At 50.2% G+C, this 21808-nt stretch overlaps 2 protein-coding genes across 2 annotated transcripts in view; one reads left to right on the top strand and one right to left on the bottom strand.

The window, feature by feature from the left end:
• Positions 1-1431: 1431 nt before the first annotated feature.
• FOXA3 (forkhead box A3) lies at positions 1432-8614 on the bottom strand. Its single transcript, XM_060000398.1, has 2 exons — positions 8426-8614; positions 1432-3070 (listed from the first exon to the last, which is right to left on the bottom strand). Exons 1-2 carry the CDS (start codon positions 8492-8494, stop codon positions 2087-2089), a joined length of 1053 nt encoding a protein of 350 aa, XP_059856381.1. The 5' UTR covers positions 8495-8614; the 3' UTR covers positions 1432-2086.
• An 884-nt stretch (positions 8615-9498) lies between these two features.
• The window catches only part of SYMPK (symplekin scaffold protein), a 35820-nt gene continuing 23510 nt past the window's right edge, over positions 9499-21808 (top strand). The window contains exons 1-9 of the mRNA XM_060000691.1: positions 9499-9577; positions 13673-13796; positions 13942-14007; positions 15304-15357; positions 15452-15525; positions 17202-17328; positions 17962-18211; positions 19894-20064; positions 21284-21523. Of these exons, the coding sequence (XP_059856674.1) occupies positions 13692-13796; positions 13942-14007; positions 15304-15357; positions 15452-15525; positions 17202-17328; positions 17962-18211; positions 19894-20064; positions 21284-21523 (1087 nt within the window). The 5' untranslated portion in view covers positions 9499-9577; positions 13673-13691. The remainder of the gene's footprint in view (positions 9578-13672; positions 13797-13941; positions 14008-15303; positions 15358-15451; positions 15526-17201; positions 17329-17961; positions 18212-19893; positions 20065-21283; positions 21524-21808) is intronic.

Consider the following 21808-nt stretch of genomic DNA (forward strand, 5'->3'; position numbering starts at 1 on the left):
AAGAAACAGAGAAAGATGGACACACAGGAACTGGGAGAAACATCTCTCCCCCCCCGCCCCCCCGCTCCCTCTCTCTGTCTCTCACACAAACCACACACACACACACACACACACGCACGCACGCACACACGCACGCACGCATGCGCACATGCGTGCGAACATAAAGAGACAGCCTTTGGTCTTTGAATGACTGACTGACTAAATGAACGAGTGGCTAGAGAGCCAACAACCAAGTAAGACAAATGCAAACTAAGGAAATCACACCCGCTCCAGCGTGGCGGAATGACCTTGGCCCAGTCCCTTCCCATTCTGGGTCTCTGTTTCCACTCTGTGAAACGAAGGGTGTGAGGAACACAGTTGCGTTTCACAGAGCCATCCCTTGGAACATCTGAGCCACAGATATCAGACTCAGAGCCCAGGCAGAGACCTGGAGGAATAGAAACACCCAAACCCCAAACCCAGAGGCTCCCAGAAGCCCCCAGCACCCAAAGGAGGACCCAGCTCCTTTCCCACACACCTGCACGTGAAAGAGACAGACACACCAGGGCCAGTCAACACACGCTCACACACAGCCACAGCAGTCACAGGCACACAGCAAAGACAGGCATAATACACAAAAACGGACATACTTTTAAAAAAAATACAAACACATGCTGATTCCCAGACATACACATGAAACACAAAATGACCCACAACGCCAATGTAGTCACACGTAGACTCTTTAAGGCAGCAAGTATGTAGACAAATGGACATACAGAAACACACATCCAACAGAGTGAGACCCAGGGGGTCCCAGGGATAGGTGTATAAGAGAACCACACACACAAAACAATAAAGGAAACACGCACACGAGTCTGATATCCCGAGACACCGACAGTAAGCACATACCCAGGGGAGGAACAGACACACAAATTCAGACAGTTGAGGGACACAAACAATAGAGAACACCCTGCAGCAGACCACAGGGACCTCAATGGCCGTAGCGATGTCCTATGACCCACAGAGGCACAGGCGCACACATGCAAACAAACTAGCACACACCCTGTCTCCTTCAGTTAGCGCCCTGTTTGTCCCTTCTCCTCCTCCCTAGCTTAACCAAAAACCAAGCAGCCCCTGGGCTCCCTGAACCTCGGGGCTAGGGGCATGTGTCTGGAGAGTGGGGGTAGGGAGATGGCCTTGGTCACTGCACAGACACCTCCTCCTGCTGCCCTGGCCCCACTGCTGCAGGGGCTGCTATCTGTGAGCAAACTGTCCTTGGGGTCAGGGACAGCAAAGAGCCAAAGGTCAGGTCGATGCCTCCCCCAGCCCTTCCCCCAGAGGCAGCCAGCTCTTGGGGGCAGGAAGGAGAGGGGACAGGGGACAGCAATGCAGGTGTTCAAGCCTCAAAGGGCCCACTCGCCAAGGAAAAGAGACATTCAGTAAGAGGCAGAAATGGTGCCTTTAATGGTCATACACAGCCAGTATCCCGCTTCCCAGGCAAGAACCAGACTTCAGTAGAAATTCCCCACACCCTAACCAGTCCTTTCTGGTTTCTCCTGGACCGGAGCGGGGGATGGGCTCCAGAAAAAAACCAAGGAGTATCCTCATCTCCATCCCTCACTCAACTCACACCAGACAGTGATGACATGGCCAACACAGGGGCTGTTGGTGGCCATCATGCTGCACAGTGGTACACTGGTTATGTCAGCCAGTAAAGATGGTGGCCGTCACAGCACCCAGTGGGCCAGCGTCACCACCACATCCAAAGGATCACCCAAGGGGATGTGCATCACAGCACCCAAAGGGCCAACCGAGATGTCATCCCAGACGGTGGCCATCAGAATACCCAATAGATCAACCAATAACATCAATCAACATGGCAGTCTTCACAGTACTCAACGGGCCCGCCAGGATGTCAGTGGCAGTTATCACAGCAGCCAGTGGGTCAACGCGATGCCCACAGAGATGGCAGTCACCACAGTGAGTAACAGACCAGCCAAGATGTTAACTGACAGGACAAGCAAAGTGTCCCCAGGAGGATCAGGCCCCACGAGCCTGATGGTGTGAGCTACAGCCATACCCCACCCACCACGTTCCCAAACCCCTGCTAGGAGGCGTTAAGCAGAGAGCGGGAATAGAGGCCCTGGTAGTAGATCCCGGGCTCCCCACCCTCCGCCCCGTAGCCCCCAAATCCCATGTCCAGTTTGGGAGGTGCTGGTGTCTGTTCCGACATCAGGTTGTTGATGGAGAAAGGGTGGTTGAAGTTGTAGGGTGCATCCAGCTTCAGCTCCCCCGGGAGCTCCAGGCCAGTGAAATAGGGTGTGGAGGACGGGGGTGAGCCACAGTCCAGAGTCCCCACATCTTCCCCACCCTGGGCCTCAGGTTCGGGGGCTGGAGGCTGGGCCTGCGGCGGAGAGGCGACTGTGGCAGCGGGGGTGGTGGTCGAGGAGGCTGACCCCGCACTGTTCCTGGAGGCAGAGGTCCCGCCGCCCCCTTTCTTCACCTTCTCCTCCAGCTTGAAGCGCTTCTGGCGGCGCAGGTAGCAGCCATTCTCAAACATGTTACCTGAGCTGGGGTGCAGGGCCCAGTAGGAACCCTTGCCCGGCTTGTCTGGGGAGCGCGCCACCTTGACGAAGCAGTCGTTGAAAGACAGCGAGTGGCGGATGGAGTTCTGCCAGCGCTGCTGGTTCTCCCGGTAGTAGGGGAAGAGGTCCATGATCCACTGGTAGATCTCGCTCAGGGTCAGCATCTTGCCCGGCGCCTGCTGGATGGCCATGGTGATGAGCGAGATGTAGGAATATGGCGGCTTGGCATGTGCCAAGGGCCGCCGGTACCCTTTCGGTATCTCCTTCCCATGCACCAGCCCTGGTCCCGGGCCCCCATACCCTGAGCTGCTGCCACCACCACTGCTGGCACCCAGGCCTGGGAAGGTGGGCCCCAGGGGTGCTGTGGGCGCCGGGGGCGCCAGGGGTCCAGTGGGAAGTGGGGAGGCAGGGAGCCCCCCCGGGGGGTAGGGAGAGCTCAGAGGGTTCAGGGTCATGTAGGAGTTGAGGGGGGCCATGGTGGGTACTGGGGTCACCGGAGAGTAGACCTACAGGGAAAGAAAGAGAAACAGCGGGTGGTGAGTCTCGACTCTGTTGGTAAGCAAAGGGTCACTGGACCCATTGTGTGCCCATCTGTCTATCTGTCTTGCCTCCTCTGTAAACAGCTGTCTGTTGAAGTCTCTCTTCCCCCACTCCTCGTGCACCTCCCTCCCTGACCCCATCCCCCCACGCTCCCATATACTGAAGCTCACACTTCAAGTGGTTCTCAAAGTGTGGTCCAGGACACCCTGGAGAGTCTCCAAGACTTTTTGGGGGGGAGTCTCCAAAACTATTTTCATATAATGGAAGATATAAGATATGACTAGCCTTTCTCACTCTCCTTCCCTCATGAGCGTACAGCAGAGTTTTCCAGAGGCCACATGACAGGTGATATTGCAATAGACCAAATGTAGAAGCAGCTAGGAAAATGCAGCTGTCTTCTACTGAACCAGACACTAAAGAGATCTGCAAAAATGTAACTGTGCCACTCCTCTCACTAAATGTTTTGAAATAGTTATTTTAGTAAAAATACATTGCTTATACTAACACATTGTTGCTATTTTAAAAAGAATTAATGCCTATTTTTAAAACGCCTCAGTTTTAATTTTGAATGCTGTTAACAATCAACATAACCCCGATCAATAAAAACTGTTTGGGGTCCTCAATAATTTTAAGAGGGTGGACTTCCCTGGTGGTGCAGTGGTTAAGAATCTGCCTGCCAGTGCAGGGGACACGGGTTCAAGCCCTGGTCTGGGAAGATCCCACGTGCCACAGAGCAGCTAAGCTCACGCACCACAACTACTGAGCCTGCGCTCTAGAGGTCGCGAGCCACAACTACTGAGCCCATGCGCCGCAACTACTGAAGCCCGTGCGCAACTACTGAAGGCCGTGCTCCGCAACAAAAGAAGCCACCGCAATGAGAAGCCCACGTGCCGCAACGAAGCGTAGCCGCTGCTCGCCGCAACTAGAGAAAGCCCGCGTGCAGCAACGAAGACCCAACACAGGCAAAATAATAACTTTAAGAGTGTAAAGAGGTCCTGAGACAAAAAAAAAAAAAAAAAAAATCAAGAACTGCTGATTTATCTAACAATGGAATCTATATGTGTACTTTTTTTTTTGATGTGGACCATTTTTAAAGTCTTTATTGAATTTCTTACAATATTGCTTCTGTTTTATGTTTTGGTTTTTTGGTTGCGAGGCATGTGTGATCTCAGCTTCTCCGCCAGGGATCGAACCCGCACCCCCTGCATTGGAAGGCAAAGTCTTAACCACTGGACCGCCAGGGAAGTCCTTATATGTGTACTCTCTGTCCATCTAGCCATCATCTTTTAGGTTATACAATTAAAGTTTTTATAGATCAAAAGCATTTGAAAATCAGAACTCACATATTTCTACCTAATATATGTCGTCTGTTTATTATATATCATCAAATCTAAGACATCACTTCGTAAGCTGCAGTATTATTTTAAGTATCAATAAGAATGGAAAAAAACACTGTCAATTATAATCCCTAGACACCATTGACTGTAAAACCCATTCCATTTTCAGATATGTTCAATGGGGAGAAAATGTGCCTCTTAGCTCAGTGAAATATAGTAGACATTGCTATGTCTTTGTAAGTAACTATATAGTCTCTCAATTGTTCAATATTTCTTGGCCCTACTCTGTGCCGACACTGCTCCAGGCACTTCACAGCAAAGGTCTGCTTTCATCTTTACAACCACACTATGGGGGAGGCACTATCATGCCCATTTTACAGCTGAGCAAGCTGAGGATCAGAGAGGTTGTCCAGGGGTCACACAACAAGAAAGGAAAAGAACGGGGATTCTGAATCCAGGCAGTCTGGCTCCAGATCGGTGTTCTGGATCAAGCTATAAAAGCAGTGACCAAGACAGACTGAAATGCCTGCCCTCAGGGAGCTGTCAGTCTAGCAGGAAGTGAACAAGATAAGCAAGGAAAATAGGAAGCATGGTGGATGGTGATTTCTTTCTGTCTGCATTTACCCCTTTCATCCCGTCTTCCATCCTTTCTCCGTCAATCTTCCATCTGCCTGTCTGCCCTGCTCCCTCCCCCTGAGGGAGGGTGGTCTCACGGCACTGGGGGGGTGCTATAGCTCTGGTGGGAGCCACCTCTGCTATGAATCAGTGTGTCCCATCTCATTCCCTTGTCACTTAAGTGTCTGCACATCCAAAGGTCCAGAGAGAAAAGGGAAATGCCAGGGTCACTCAAGGAGTCAGGGGCAGGTGGTAAGCAACCCAGGTCTGCGTTCTAGTAGAGAAACTCTCCCCTCTCTCTTTCACATGACTTCCAGGTAGTTCTTTTCTCCTATGTCTCTGAATCTCCCTGTGGCTCTGTGTGTATCTGTGCATCTCCTTCCCTGTCTCAGTACCTCTATACTCCTTCCCTCATCCCCTCCCCACATCTGTCTCTCTCCCCTCCCCACGCTCTCTCCCTTTCTCTCTCCTTGTCTTTCTCTCTCTCATCTCCCCCTCCTCTGCCTTTCTTTCCTTGTGACTCTCCCATACCCCATCTCTCTCTCCCTCTGTCCCCCACCCCCGTCATCTCTCACATCTTTTTCTCCCTGCCTCGGCACTCTCTCTCTCTGTCTCTCTCTACCCCACTCCTCTCCCACCCTGTTCTTTCTTTCCCCTTCAGCACGTCTTTGCATCTCTCTGCCCCTTGCTTCAGCACCACCATCTCCCCAGAAGTCTCACATTGAAATTGGAGCCACAGCTACTCCCCTCCCCCATGCACTGGTCTCCCCCCACCCCCCCACCCCGCCCCCGGGTTGGCTGGTTCTCACCCCTCCCTAAGAGTAAGGGAAGAGGGTCCTTCAGAGAGAGGGGAGAAGGTGATGGACTCAGGGGATCCACAGAGAGGTCCTAAATCCCTCTACAACCCCCTACATTTCTCCAACTCAGTCAGACTCTCCTGTATCACAGAGGAAGACAGACTGGGACCCCAGAGCCCTTCTCTTCTGGCTCCCCATCCACCCGGAAGTCCTCTTTGAGGTCTGACCTCAAGCACTCCAGCTGCCCTAATCCACCCTAGGCTTTCACATGCCTGGGGCTGGGATGAACCCCCCGTGTCCGGGTCTGAACCGGATCTCCCCAGCGAGGGCGGGGCTGAGATTGGGGGGGAGGCCCTCAGGGGACCTGCACGCCCACCCCAGGAGGCTGGAATTTCTCCCCTTTCATTTCCTTATTGTCTCTGGAGGAGGGTGTGACAGGGAGCAGGGGGCAGTGTGAAGCTACAAGCTCCTTTCTAACCCTGGTCCCAGCCTAGGACCTCAAGCGGCTCCCCCCGCACGCCAAGAGGCTTTAGGTTTTCCACCTATAAAACTGGGGAGCAGTTGGACCAGCTGATCTGTGAGAAGCAGAGGCCAGTGGGGATGTCTTAGGGCAATAACTTTCCAGTTTCCTTCCAGACAGGGAGCCAGCCTGGGGAGGTCAACATCACCCCAACAGGAGGGTGGGTGTGGTGGGCAAGAAGCAGTTTGGGGGCCCCTTCAGTTCTCAGTCGCTGAGTGAGTGCACGTGTTTCTCCCCACATTGTTCTGACCCAGGGGGAGGAGGTGGTTCGGTTGATGGGAAAGCTGAGGAGACCCTCACACATTATGTCCATTTCCAGCCCCCTACATGTCAACTCTTCCAAAATACGCACTCAAATGCTGACTATCTCTAGACTGTCCCTCAATTTCAGAGACAATTTCCACACAAATTGTCCCCTACCAAACGTCAGGTTTTGCCCCAAATAATGACTCCTTCAGCCTAGACTCCTGCAATTTACTTCTTAAGATATGCCTCCAGAAGACTGATTTGTAGTTGGTACCCTTAAATCAGGTCCCCAGACTCTGAACTATGTGGGGGCTTCAGCCGGGATCCCCCAATACCTGGGAGTCTCCACCTCCAACCTGGTCTCTGCCTTCCCCACCATGTAACTTACATCTCCAGCTGCCCAGGCTCCACCTCTCAACACTCCCAATCCCTTCTCTGCACCACCCCACGTGCACCTCACACCTCCACAGCCCCAGGACTGGCCCCTCCTGGGCACCTTGCCAAGCCCCGCAGGCCTAGGTATTCAGGAGTCTCACCCTACAGCTTCAAACCCCAGACCCAGGACTCAGGCGCTCTGGGGCCCCTGTAAACCCCAGATCTTGGTCTCTTTGGAGAACTCAACCATTCCAGTCCCATACCCCACCTCAAGCCCACAGTCCCCTTCCATCAGAAACCCAGGTATCCAGACCCCCCATAACCCTCTAACGAGGACCCCTCCACTTCACAATGTTGACTAGGCAGAGAGCACGCTCAGAAGGAGTCCTTGCAGCAAGAGGAATGGGAGTTAGACCTGGGGAGGGACTTCCCGGCGGCTAGGGTGAGCGAATTAAGATACATCCCTGCCCCCTACTCCAGGGAAATCTTGTCTGAGATGGGACTGGTGAGGACATTAGCAATTAGTGGAGATTGCTGGAAGGTGGAGTGGGGGCGGGGATGGGGGGTGCGAAATCTGAAACCCTCCAGACTCCAACAAGGAGAATCCCTGCTGAGGGTCTCTGATAACAATTAAACCACTGAAGTTCAGCTGGGAGGGTGAGGGTCATTAGTAGGGATGGGGGGCGGGGGTGGAGACCGACCCCTCCACTGCCAATGCTGTTGCCGACATGCCCTGATCTCAGGATCCCGACTCTGACCCCTATCTATCCGAGCCCCAACTCTTAAATCACCTGTTATTTCACACTCCCCAGACCAAGCTTCGTCTCTGAGCACCATCATCTCTTATACCCGAGCACCAACCCCCATTTCTGACTTTGACGTAGTCGCAGCCCCAATCCGTATACCGGAACCCCAATTCTTATTTCTACCCCAGACCCCCATCTTTAACACTAATTTCTAACCCTGAGCTCCCAGCTCAGACTTCTCTTAATGGTGATCTCCCTCTCCCATCACTTAGTCCCTTATATTTTCCCCAGTTTTGAACCCCATTTCCTAATCCCCCAGCTCTGTCCGTATCCCGGAGTTCTGAGTCTCATCTTTGGTCTGTTAATTTTAATTCCTTGTACTTTGGGTCCCTGACACCCAGCCCTCACATTTAAGCTATGACTTGACCCTTGCCTAAATCTTCCTGATTCCCGTTTAAGCCCTCACTCTGACTAGCCTGCCTAAACCGCGCTCCCATGCATTGTCCCCCGTCCCTGACTCCTACACCTGGTCTCCGTGTCTCTAGTTCCTCCGCTCCCCAATTCTATTTGGGGCCCCCACTTGAGTCCACACCCCGGTTCTTGCCCCCATTTAGGCCCGCACCCTGATTCCTGCCCCCCACCCCCCCCACCCCCGCTTCCCGCTCCGCCATCCCCGAGGACACACCTCGCCCGCCTCCGGGTAGTAGCTCCACTCGGCCAGGTCATGGGCCTCCATCTTCACCGAGCCCAGCATCCCCCGGGCCTGCGCCCCCACCCGCCCCCGCTCCGGCCCGGGGGGGAACCAAGCGCTTCGGATCTCTCAGCCTGCACGGCCTGAGTTCCGACCGGCGCCCGTCCGTCCGACCGCCCAGGGTCCCAGCCTTCCCTGGCGCCGCGGGAGGCGGCCACGCTTTATAGCCGGGACACCCCCCCCAGCACCCCCGCCCTCGCCCTCGCCCTCGCCCGCCCTGGGCTCCCCTCCCGCCTCCCCGAGGGCGGTGCGCCCGGTTTGGGGCGCCCCCTGCGGGATTGCGAGGAGAAAGACCTCAGGCGCCGGGAGCCGCAGCCCGGGGACGCGAGAGCTGGAGATGGCTGAACGAGTGAGGAGCTACAGGTGGGAGGCATTGCTGATACTAAAAGCCTCGAGGGCAGAACTCTAGGGCCCTTCCATCCAGGGGGTTCATCATCTCGACAGGAGCAGGCGAACAGCCAGAGCCCAGCAAGACTGCCGCGGAGTAAAGGAAGCTCAGAGCCGAGTGGTCTCCATGGGTCCCGATGTGTTACTATAAGAACCTGTAGGAGCTCCTCGAAACCACATTTTCCATTGGACGGACTGGAAGACTGAAGCTTCTGATAGCTGGAAATGCTCCATACTGTGTAAATGGTCAGGATCAAGGGTTGAAGGGATCGAGGCCTCTGCTCAGACCCCGCTGAGGAAACAGACCACCTTCCAGACCTAAGAGCTTCGCCTCCCGGACTCTCCACTCTCTCTAACACCTGCCGTCCAGGGACCCAGAACTACTGTGAACTCCATTTCCCATAAGCCTCTATCCCCCTTTCCTTCCCGACCCCGTCAAAGGACTACATTTCCCAGGAGGTATGGCTCCCGAAAGCCGGAAATGAATGGCTGCCCCGGCGTCGTAGGGAGCGGAGAGCGGAAGGCCGGCCGCGCGGCCGAAGGTAGGGGCGGGGTACTGCCGCAGAGTGGACTCCATTTCCCAGCGACCCTCCGTGCACGGCGCATGCGCAGTGTCACGGCGGCGAGCGGAAGATGGCGGCGGTGTCTGTGAAGAGGCGCTGCTGAGGGGGCGCGAGGGGGACGGAGGCCTGAGCCGCGGTGAGAGGGGGGGCGGCGTGGGGGCCCGGGGACGAAGGGAGGAAGGACCCTGAAAGGGCAGGGGCGCTGCCGGGGGGAGTGGGGACGCTGAGAGGGGAAGGGAGCAGTGACGCTCGGGACCCCAGTTTCTTCCCCAGTTCTGGACCCTCCCGTGGCTCCCCAGTGCCCTCAGGGCAAAGTTCCAACGTGGCCCCCAAGGCGCGTCCGCCCAGCCGGCCTCGGCTCTGCCTCTTTGCTCGTTCCTCACGTCGCACAGCTGCACTGGCCTTTCGGTTCCTCAGACTCGCCATACGCCTTCCCGCCTCAGGCTTTTTGCACATGTCGTCCCCTCTGTCTGCAACATCCTTTTACTCATTCCGCCTGGCTGACTCCCATTCATTTTTCGGGTCTGGGCACCAACGTCACTTCCTCTGCGAAGCCCTCCTTTCCCGCTCTCCGTCCCGAAATCCGCCTGTTAAACGCTCTTATAGGTTCCTGTGCCTTTCCTTCATGTCACTTGGCGGGGGGTCTCATTTGTTATTGGACCTTTATTTGTGTGGCTCTTTAGTTCTGTCTGTGACCATGAGCTCAGCGTTTCCCAGTACAGCGCTGTCACGCCGAAAACTCCCAGTTAATGTTCGTTGAATGATGAAAGATTTTCGTGGGGCCACTCTGTGTATATGCGGGGAGTCGTCATATTCCCAGGTGGGAGTAGGGCGGTGGGACCGGGAGGGAAGGGGAACCAATGATTGTTGGTAATAGCAAAAGACTACAAACACCCCAGATGTTCTTTAGTAGGGAGACTGGCAGAGGAGGAAAACAGATAACAGCCACATAATAAAATACCATGCAGCTGTAGAAAGGAATGAGGGAAGGGGGGCAAAAAAGGAATGAAATATAGAGAGTGGGCTCCAGCATATATTAAGTGAAAAGCGAAATGAAAGACGGTGTTTATCGTACGCTCCCTTTTTACAGAAGAAAAGGAAATATGTATATACGTTTAAAAAACAAAGAAACCAAAAAGTGGAAGAGGAACAACATGGTAAAAAGTTTGGGTGGATCAATGTGAAAGGTTCATCATGAAAAAGTTCACTGTGTTCTGATGGGAAACAACAGTATACTGGATTGTTGGGAACAGACCTAGCAGGGGGAAGCAGTTCCTTTAGAGAGGCAGTCCAGCACAGCAGTGAGAAGGCTGGATTCTGCAGCCATACTCCTAGGTCTACATCTTACAGGTTGTGAGCCTTTGATCAAGTGACTTTACCTCTTGGACTTCAAATTTCCTCATCAGTAAAATGGAAATTAAAAATAGTACTTACCTTGGAATCTAGAAAAATGGTACAGATGAACCTGTTTGCAAGGCAGAAATAGAGACACAGATGTAGAGAACAAACTTATGGGCACCAAGAGGGGGTGGGATGAATTGGGAGATTAGGATTGACATATACACACTAATATGTATAAAATAGATAACTAGTGAGAACCTGCTGTATAGCACAGGGAACTCCACTTTGCTGTACAGTAGAAACTGATGCAACACTGTAAAACAACTATACCCCTATTAAAAAAAAAAAAACAGTACTTACCTCAAAGAGTTGGTGATGTGAGGTTTAAATAAGTTGCTAAGTTACTATATGTGTTAGAATTGTGTCCAGCACATATTAAATGTTCAGTAAATATTAGCTGTTATTTTTCAAGCATTCTAGAGCCAAAGGGTAGGGATACTAAGCCCAGTGATTGTTGAAGCCCTTTGGCATTCACTTAGCAGATTTTTTTTTTTTTTTTGCGGTACGCGGGCCTCTCACTGCCGTGGCCTCTCCCGTTGCGGAGCACAGGCTCCGGACGCGCAGGCCCCGGACGCGCAGGCTCAGCGGCCATGGCTCACGGGCCCAGCCGCTCCACGGCATGTGGGATCTTCCCGGACCAGGGCACAAACCCGTGTCCCCTGCATCGGCAGGTGGACTCTCAACCACTGCACCACCAGGGAAGCCCCACTCTGCAGATTTTTATTGAATACTTACTAGGTGCCAAGCTCTGTTCCGTGCTGGGGATAGAGAAAGTGAACACACACACACACACACACACACATCTCTGGCCTCATGGAGCTTATAAATATGTGGTGTGTTGATAATAAATGCCATGGAGAAAAATAAAGCAACACAGATGGGGACGGAGAGGAAATGGAAGTTTGAAGTGCGATAGTCAGAGACCTCACTGCTGGGATATTTGAGTTGAGACCTGAAGGAAATAAGGAGGGAGGGAGTTGTGCCAGGCTGTGAGGGGAGGGATATCCCAGGCAGAAAGAAGAGAAGCCCTTGGAGGAGAAGGCTTGGAGGAAGGGGTATGATTGGCATGATGACAAGGAAGCCAGTGTTGCTGGAGAAGGGAGAGCTGAGAGGGAAATGAGGGCAGAAGTAGAAGGGGCCAGATCACATAAAGTCTTCTAGGTCTTGGTGAGGAGTTGGCTCTGACTCTAAGCAAGATGTGGGGATGACAGGCAGCAGGGAGACTAGGAAGGAGGTTGTTGGATAGTCATTCATTCAGCAGATACCTGTTGAATAAACTGCTGTGTGCAGTATATCTCTTAAAAGATGCACCTTTTTCACCCTCCTCAAATTGTTGTTAACAGTTTATGCAGTAGCCTTCTGAAACTTATCTACTCCTCAAAATAGTTCTGAGAGAGAAACACTGTTACCATCCCTGTTTTACAGAAGAGGCAGCTGAGACCCAGTGGTTTCTTGCCTGGGTCATTCTGTGTATACACACACAAACTTGACAAAAGTCAGTTTAATTGTATACATTCTTCTGTGATGCAAGAGGCTGTCACTGTCGTCTTTTCATGATGATAATACATTGAGATCCATCTTTTTTTTTTTTAAACTATATTCTCCCTTTTCTACTTTTTGGTTTTTCCTTTCAGTTTTTTTTTTCTTTTTTTAACATATACACATATTTTCCTTTGTTTTGTAAAAAGGGAGCATACAGTAAACATTGTCTTCACTTTACTTGCTTTTACTTAAAATGTGCTAGAGCCCACTGTTTATCAGTGTATATAGAGATTTTCCTCATTCCTTTTTTTTTTCCTTCCCTCATTCCTTTTTATAGTTACATAGTGTTTTATTATGTGGATGTATCATAGTTTTTCGGCCAGTCTCCCTATTTGAGAACATTTGTGTTGATAATAGTCTTTTTTTTTAAAAAATAAATTTATTTATTTATTTTTGGCTGCGTTGGGTCTCATTGCTGCATGCGGGCTTTCTCTAGTTGTGGCGAGCCGGGGGTACTCTTCGTTGCGGTGAGTGAGCTTCTCATTGCGGTGGCTTCTTTTGTTGTGGAGCACAGGCTCTAGGCACACGGGCTTCAGTAGTTGTGGCTCACGGGCTCTAGAGTGCAGGCTCAGTAGTTGTGGCGCTTGGGCTTAGTTGCTCCATGGCATGTGGGATCTTCCGGGACCAGGGCTCGAACCCATATCCCCTGCATTGGCAGGCGGATTCTTAACCACTGCACCATCAGGGAAGCCCGATAATAGTCTTTTGCTATTAGGAATAGTGCTGTATTTGATACCCTTCTTATTTGTTAATTTTGCCAGTGTGACTTTGGGACAGATGCCCAATAGTCCCCCGCCCCTGGCCTTTTAAAGCACAACTCCATAGTAATCCAGAAAATGGCAGAAATATAATTTAATTAGGCCTTCTCTGATGTATTGAGTACTTACGACGTACAGGACTCTGACTGGAGCTCCTCAGAGCTATGTTTTAGAAAGCTTGCTCTGGTGTCCAGTCCAGAGTACAGCCCTGATGGAGAGACAGGAGGCACTGAGACCAGTGCGTGGCTGCTCTGTGTTCATTTGTTCAGTCATTCAGCAGGTGTTTGTGGTCAGCCCGTTATGTGTAAAGTACTGGAGGTGAGGCTCTGTACTCCATGAGGTACTGCCTCTGAGCTGGGAGACATCAGTCTCCCCCAGGTTGTAGCCTCATGGACACGTACAGTCTGATCCAGACTCTGGAAGGGGGAGGGGCTTCAAAAGACCCAACAAAGATCCAACAGGCTAGAAAGGAGGGTTGAACCCTTTGCAGCTAGTGAGGTAAGGTGCAGAGCTTGATCTGTCTTCTCCAGGGAGTACCAGGCAGCAGCCATGGCAGGCAGCAGTGGGGACAGCGTCACTCGCCGGAGCGTGGCATCACAGTTTTTCACACAAGAGGAGGGGCCGGGCATTGATGGCATGACCACATCAGAGAGAGTGAGTATGGAGAGAGGGGTTTGGAGTGGGGAGGCACAGGCCCTGTCTTTGGGCCATCCACCTCTAGGTGGCAGAACCCAGGGGGCGCCGTCAGGGCTGGGCTGGCAAGGTGAGTACTGTCACATGCCTTTCACCTTCCTTCCAGGTGGTGGATCTCCTCAACCAGGCAGCACTGATCACCAATGATTCAAAGATCACAGTGCTCAAACAGGTGAGGGGAAGGGGGTGATGCTGGGCTAAGCAGGACAAGGGGAGCCAGGATGGGAACCTCTGGAAAAGAAGACACTGGTAATAACACTAGTGTCCACAGTTAAGCACTTGGGATATGCCTGCCATGGTGCTCAGTGCTATTTGGCCACGCTGTCATTTAATTCTCACAAAAACTCTATGAGGCAGGGCTCTTCCCTGTTTTATAGAGAAAGAAGCAGAGTCTCAGAGCTTAAACTAGCCCAAGGTCACTCATAGCAGCTGGCTGAACTAGGACTTGAATGCTGGATTCAGACTCCAAATTCTATGCTCTTGATCCTCGTATTTGCTCTCTGCCAGGGTCCTATCCAGTGGGGAAGACATGCAGGTGACCAGACAGTGAGGACCCAGAGTGGGCAGGGATGGGATGGAGGAGCCCAGAGGGGTGTGGAACCCAGAGGGAGCTTCTGACCCAGCCTAGCGGTGGGGAGTCAGGGAGAGCTTTTTAGAAGAGGGATGTCTGAGCTGAGACCTGGATGATACGGAGAGAACCAGGCTAAGTGAGAGAGGGAGAGTGTCTTGACCAGAGGGCATAATAGCTTGTACAGAAGCAAAAGAGGGCATGGGGAATTGGGGAGGCAGGTGGAGTTCAGAGGTTGGGAGGTCAGGTTGCCTGGGTGAGGACCCCAGTTCTACTTGTTCAGCATGTGGCCTTGGGTAGTCGATTCCACCTCAGCAGTAGAGTGGGGTCCTGACGGGGCCTCCCTCGTGGAGTGGTTGTCAGGGCTGTTCAGTAGTGCCTTGGGTCATAGGCAGTGAGCTTCTGTGAGAATGTTTTTGGGAAGGGCTTATTCCAAAGAGCCTGGCAGGTACAGGGGCCTCAGAAAATGTGTTCTCATTGTCATAAAATGCCCGATGAATTGTGACAGTTGAGTGGGGAGTAGAAACAGAAGGAGAGTGGAGAGGATTGCTGGGTGAGCCTCAGGAAGGTAGGAGTCCTGCAGCACTTCCCTCTTTTCTTTAGCCTCCATCTGTAACACGTACTCACTATCCACCAGGACCTGCGCCCCGTAGCATCTTCTTATTGAAGCCTCACAACAGCCCTATAAGTTGTTTACGATTCGCATTTTACAGAAGAGCAAACTGAGACTCAGGGGAAGCCATTTGCCCAGGCCATGGTAGGAGTGGCAGAGCCAGGATCTGAACTGAGCTTTTCTGCTACCTACCCCCATGCTGTTTTCTCCTACATGTTCCTATCTGCACTGATGGGACCCTGGTTTTATATGTGTGTTCCTCCTTCCCATCCCCAATCTCCTTCCAGGTCCAGGAGCTGATCATCAACAAAGATCCCACACTACTGGACAACTTCCTGGATGTGAGTGACCGACAGGAGAGAAAGGGTGTGGGCGTAGGGATAAGGGAATGGATCCTGGGGCAACTCTGACCTACCTTCTTCCTGACCTTGGCAGGAGATCATCGCTTTCCAAGCAGACAAGTCCATTGAAGTGCGCAAGTTTGTCATCGGCTTCATCGAGGAGGCATGGTATGGGGTGGTGCAGGGAGCCCCTGGGAGCACCCCTGCTGGAGTCAGCCTCTTTGGTGCCTGGCCCTGCCCTGAGAGTCTTGCCCTCTGCTTCTCAGACCCATTCTCCCTCCCATGCATGGTGATTCCCCAGCAAATATTTAATAAGGTCGAAATCTTGAACTCATCTACAGTTCCTCTACTTCTCCCACACTTCACATCTGCATCATCAGTAAGGACTATCGGCTATACCTTCATATTGTAAACAGCATCTGACAGTTTTTCAGCTACTTCCCTTGGTGTACTAAATACTTTACCTACTTTGTTATTCGATCCTCAAAATAACACTGGATTATTTGTTTGGCACATTTAACTGAAGACAGAACTGTGACTCAGAGAGGTGAAGTGAGTTTCCTAAGGTCACACAGCCAGTATGTGGCCATGCTGGGATTTTAACCTGTGTCCCTAACACCATTGCCCAAATTCTCAGTCTCCACCTTTTACTGGGAGAATTTTTTTTTTCAGTTGAGGTATAGTTGATTTATAATATTAGTTTCAGGTATACAACATAGTGATTCAGATTTTTTATACATTATATTCTACTTAAAGTTATTGTAAAATATTGGCTATATTCCCTGTGGTGTACAATATATTCTTGTAGTTTATTTATTTTATGCATAGTAGTTTGTACCTCTTAATCCCCCTACCCCTATCCTGCCCCTCCTCCCTTCCCTCTCCCCATTGGTAACCACTAGTTTTGTCTTTTTTTTTTTTTTTAAGGTATAGTTGATTTACAATATTATATTAATTTCAGGTATACAAAATAGTGATTCAAAATTTTTATAGATTATTACTGGGACAATTTGTGGTAAGTTTTCTGAGTTTGCCAAAGAACTTTTTGTTCGACAGATATGTATCGCATAACTGCTATGTGCCAGGCATTTGTGTCAGACTGTAGGACTATAACAGTGAATAAAAACAGGTATCGTTCCTGCCTTCATGTAGTTGATGGCTGAGTTTCATATTTTTGACTGATTAGCTTAATAATTAAATTCAGATTGTAACGTGTTATGAAAATACACATTCTGAGCTCTAGGTGTAGCCTTGAATTTATTCATTTCACTGAATAAATATTTATTGAAGGCCTTTCGTTTTTTCCTTCAACAAAAAATGAGACTCTGCTAGTACTCAGACTAGAAAGGGTCCCCCACTTTCAGAGCCCTCAGACTTAGGTAAACAAATTAGTAAACAAAACCAGTGATTACATAAAATAGAGTGCTTTAAAGTAATAATGGCTAATATCTATTGAATGCTTTCTATGCTTTTCTAAGAGCTTTACATGTGTTGTTGCAGTTTTCACAGCAAGCCTTGAGGTAGGAGCTGTTCTAGAAGACACAGTTGCTTATCCAGACTTACAGTTGTCTGGCTCTGCTGCACCTTATGTGAACAGCAGGGCCCTAATAATACAGAACAGTGGGGGTTACAGGACCAACCTAGACAGCGTTTGGGGTCAGCTCTGTCTGAAGGTGCCAGGCATTGTTCTCAGCTTCCAGCTGTGCTGGCAAACAAGACAGGTGTCCACCTCCATTCCAATCTCCTGACACACTGACCCTGATTTCCCTTTCCTTGTGGACCCCAGGCTCCCATCACCTGCCCAAAGACCACCTTGATCTTGCCCTTTTTCCTCCATCCCCTAGCAAGCGAGACATTGAGTTACTGCTGAAACTGATCGCGAATCTCAACATGCTCTTGAGAGATGAGAATGTGAATGTGGTGAAGAAGGCCATCCTCACCATGACCCAGCTCTACAAGGTGGCCCTGCAGGTAAGAGCTCCCTCCCCACCTGGGGCTGTCCCAGCCTGACAGGTCTCATTTACAGACTCATCTTTTAGGGTTCAAAACCAGCATCAGATCAGATTCGTTATGAGCAAGACGTGCTGTTGATCTTTAGGAAAAGACAACAAAGGGGTTCTAATGTCTAATGGTCAGGGAGTTGCCATTAACCTATCCTTCCATCCATCTGTCCATTCATTTGTGCATTCAACAAACATTCCCTGAGTACCTCCTTTGTGACCAGGATGGGCCAGCCAGGTCCACACTGTTAATGTGATGTACATTAACATTAATGAAAGGAATGAATCCATTTAATCTCTGCCACCACTTTGTGAGGTTGGCACTGTTGTTCCTCTGGCTTCCTTAAGATCTGAGTCTTCATCACTCTGGGTTGTCACTATCTGTGAACCTCGTGAGGGCAGGACCAGACCTGGCTTGGTCACCACTGGGTCCTGTCCCCAGCATCACCTAGCATGGGGCCAGAGACAGAGTTGTAACTCAGTGAACATTTCCCCAATGAATGTATTCATCATCATTTATGGATCTCTGGGAGTTGGTGGAGTTGGTGATTGATATCTTTTCCCCATCTGTCTGTCCGTCCGTCCTTCCCTGGCCCACTCGCAGTGGATGGTGAAGTCACGGGTGATCAGCGAGCTCCAGGAAGCCTGCTGGGATATGGTGTCTGCCATGGCTGGGGACATCATCCTCCTGTTGGACTCTGACAATGACGGCATCCGTACCCACGCCATCAAGTTTGTGGAGGGCCTCATTGTCACCCTGTCACCCCGCATGGCCGACTCGGAGGTGCCCCGACGCCAGGAGCACGACATCAGCCTGGACCGCATCCCTCGTGACCATCCCTATATCCAATACAGTGAGTGCCACCTATCAGCTGGTGCCATTTGTCAGTCACTGCACTGGCTCCCTTCCTCCTCCTCCTCCCCCTCACCCCCTTTTTTCTTGGTTTTTCATTTCTGGAGTCAGTTTAAAACAGTGCTTAAGAGCCCTGATGCTAGGTTCAAATCTCAGTGTTACCACTTACTCATGTGAGCTTGGGCAAGTTACTCCTCTCTGAACTTTATCTTCTTTTTGTAAAATGGAGGTGATAGTAGTACCCCTTTCACAGGTTTGTTGGGAGGTTCCATGAAGACGTGAGCACTTAGTAGTAAATACTAGCTAGTTTTACAGTTTTTCTAATTGCAAATTATAGAAGTAGTAGCTGCACGTTACTGAAATGTCAAGCAATAAATATAGAGAGGTATAAAGGGAAAATACCCCCTCCCCCAGTCCTGCTCACCAGAGATGAATACTGCTAAGAGTATTGTTTTCTTTCAGACCTTTTCTGTGCAAAGATACTTACATGTATATATTCATAGTTTCTGTGTCTGTTGGCCCTGTTTTTACAGAAAACAGGGCCATGCTTTATACTTTCAACTGAGAGGCATTAGAGTGTAGTGGCTTGTGTTTGAATCTCTGCTCTACCATTGAGCAACTGACCTATTCTCTCTGATCCTGTTTCTTCATTGGTAAGTTGGGGGTCATTATTATGGCATCTACTTTAGGGTGTAGGTATGAGCATTTGGTGAGTTAACGTGGCTGGCATAGTAAGCATTCCACAAAAATTAGCTCTTCTTATATGTTGTTTGACAACCTTTTTTTCTTTTTAAATTAATTAATTAATTTGTTATTTTTGGCTGAGTTGGGTCTTCATTGCTGCATGCGGGCTTTCTCTAGTTGCGTCGAGTTGGGGCTACTCTTCGTTGCGGTGTGCGGGCTTCTTGTTGCGGCAGCTTCCCTTGTTGCAGAGCACGGGCTCTAGGTGCACAGGCTTCAGTAGTTGTGGCACGCGGGCTCTAGAGCACAGGCTCAGTAGTTGTGGCACATGGGCTTACTTGCTCCATGACATGTGGGGTCTTCCCAGACCAGGGCTCGAACCCGTGTCCCCTGCATTGGCAGGCGGATTCTTAACCACTGTGCCACCAGGGAAGTCCCTTGACAACCTTTTAAACTCAACAAAATTAGCTTGTTACTTCTTTTCCTAACAATATCATGTTCAGATGCTACAAAATATTTCACAGTATGGTTACATCGCATTCTATTTTTTATTCACTATTTCAGATAATGTGGCATCCAGTATGTTTGTGTAAGAAATGTCAAGATATCTTTCACAGTTGTTAAGAGTTAACTTTTGGTGACTGGATCAAGGAGCGTGGTGATAAAAAGAACTTTCAGTTCTTTGTGTGTGTACAGACATATACATATTCAAAGTTTTACATCAGTGTAGTTCAGACAGTCAGTTTCCTTATAGTTGGATATTTTAAATTATTTCTACTTTTTCACTATTGCAAGCCCATGCTTTGAGCATCAGCTCTAGATTTTTATACTCATTAATAGTCTTATAGTCAGACGCATCAGCCATTAAATTTTCTGTGTTTTTTCAGCCATTCATAGCCATCCATGTATGAGGATCTTTCTCCTTTTGGTCCCAAAGGCTGCTCTCTCTGGAGGCCAGGGAGAAAGGGCCCTACTAACTGGTTCTCTTCTCTCCCTCATTAGATGTGCTGTGGGAAGAAGGCAAGGCAGCCTTAGAGCAGTTGCTCAAGTTCATGGTGCACCCCGCTATCTCCTCCATCAACCTGACCACAGCCCTGGGCTCCCTCGCCAATATTGCCCGCCAGAGGCCCATGTTCATGTCTGAGGTGATTCAGGCCTATGAAACCCTGCACGGTAAGTTGGTCCCCTCCTTCTCCCCTTCGCCTGTCCACAGACCAGTCTCCTCTTTTCTGAGGAAATGTGAGCTAGGTAGTGGGCCCATAAGGGATGCATCATCAGTCTAGTAGGTTGTGGACACAGGGAAGGATTCTCTAGGTTAGACATGTATATTTTGGTGGTTGCGTGTGACAGAAACTTGGTTCAAAGCTGATTTTAATATTGAGGTATGTGTGGGTGAAATGACCTGGTTGGTGTCTGTGAAGTACTTTAAAATACTCCAGCTCTTCCCTTCTCTCCCCCAAAAAGCAGGGAGGATCGATGTGCCAAGATCAGCAAAATATTGATGGGTACATGGTGATTCATTATACTGTTTTCTCTACTTTTGTGCATGTGTGAAAACTGAAAAGTCTGGAGTTGAGGCATGAGTGTGTGCAGATCATGAATCCCTCTGCATCTCCTGGCTCTTGTGTGTCTCTTTCCTTGGGGTAGCAAAGATGGCCCCCAGTTGTTACAGGCTTCCATTCCATCTCCTTGGCAACCCCATGGGAAAGAGAATGTCTCTTCCCAATCATTCCAGCAAAGATCCAAGGGCTCATTGTTTCTGATTGGCCAAGAAGATATTGTGAGCCTATCTCTGAGCCAGTCACAATGGCCAAGAGATTGCGGTGTTCTTACCGGCCCTGAGTCTCTTGCCCACTTGGACTGAGAGTGGAGCCGAGGTGGTTCCCTCAAAGGAAAATGGGAGTGTTGCTGGCTGAGGAAGTGGGAAGGGATGCTGGGCAGGAAAGATTGCAGGCATCCTCTTTCTCTCTGGAACAGGGGAGGCTTACTTGTCAAGGTGATCGTTGGACATTAGAAAGTCATTCTGGTGTCAGGGACCAATGATGAACTGTTGTGGCAGTTCAGTTGGGACATTCTGGAGGTGATTATAGCCTTCCCCAGGGCAAGCATGTTGGAATTTCCAGACCAGAGATGGAGAGAGATGTGACTATGTTTAATGAAAGGGAAGGTGAGTTTTCTCGTTGTTTTAAGGTTGACTAATGCTGAAGGAGACCTCTCAAGGGTTTTGCGTATCAGCTTGTACAGGGGGAAGGCCATACATTAGATCTGAGAGCAAAAGAACTTTTCTAGGAGATGTCCGCCACCACTGCCCAAGATGGGGCTTGGGAAGTGAGGGTGGTAGGACCCCATGAGCTCTGTCCACAGCGCGAAGTTCTTGCTACTTTCCTCACAGCCAACCTGCCCCCAACGCTGGCCAAATCTCAGGTGAGCAGCGTGCGTAAGAACCTCAAGTTGCACCTGTTGAGTGTGCTGAAGCACCCAGCCTCCTTGGAGTTCCAGGCTCAGATCACCACCCTGCTGGTAGACCTGGGCACACCTCAGGCTGAGATCGCCCGCAACATGCCCAGTGGCAAGGATGCCCGCAAGCGGCCCCGAGACGACTCAGATTCCACACTCAAGAAGATGAAGCTTGGTGAGCTGAGGAGCTGAATCAGTCCTGGCAGGAGGTGGTGGCGGGGACTGACCACGTTCGAAATGTCTAATTATTTACAGGAAACTGTAAGCTAAATTCACATTACAAATTATGTTGTATAAATATGGTGACATATGATAAGTGATATCAAAGTAAAATTACTGAAGAATATAATACACTTACAAGTAATTATGAGTTACTTAAGTTATACAGGAAGGAGTAAAATAAAAATAGTCTCTCTTTCATTCCTCACCCCAAAAGTAACCACTCCACAAGTATTAACAC

This window comes from Delphinus delphis, chromosome 20 (genome assembly GCF_949987515.2).
Source record: "Delphinus delphis chromosome 20, mDelDel1.2, whole genome shotgun sequence".
Classification (NCBI taxonomy): Eukaryota; Metazoa; Chordata; class Mammalia; order Artiodactyla; family Delphinidae; genus Delphinus; species Delphinus delphis.

Coding starts and splice junctions, on each gene's coding strand:
- FOXA3 (XM_060000398.1), bottom strand. CDS start 8,494: ATGCTGGGCTCGGTGAAGATGGAGGCCCATGACCTGGCCGAGTGGAGC. Junction 3,071..8,425: donor ACTACCCGGAGGCGGGCGAG/GTGTGTCCTCGG, acceptor CTTTCCCTGTAG/GTCTACTCTCCGGTGACCCC.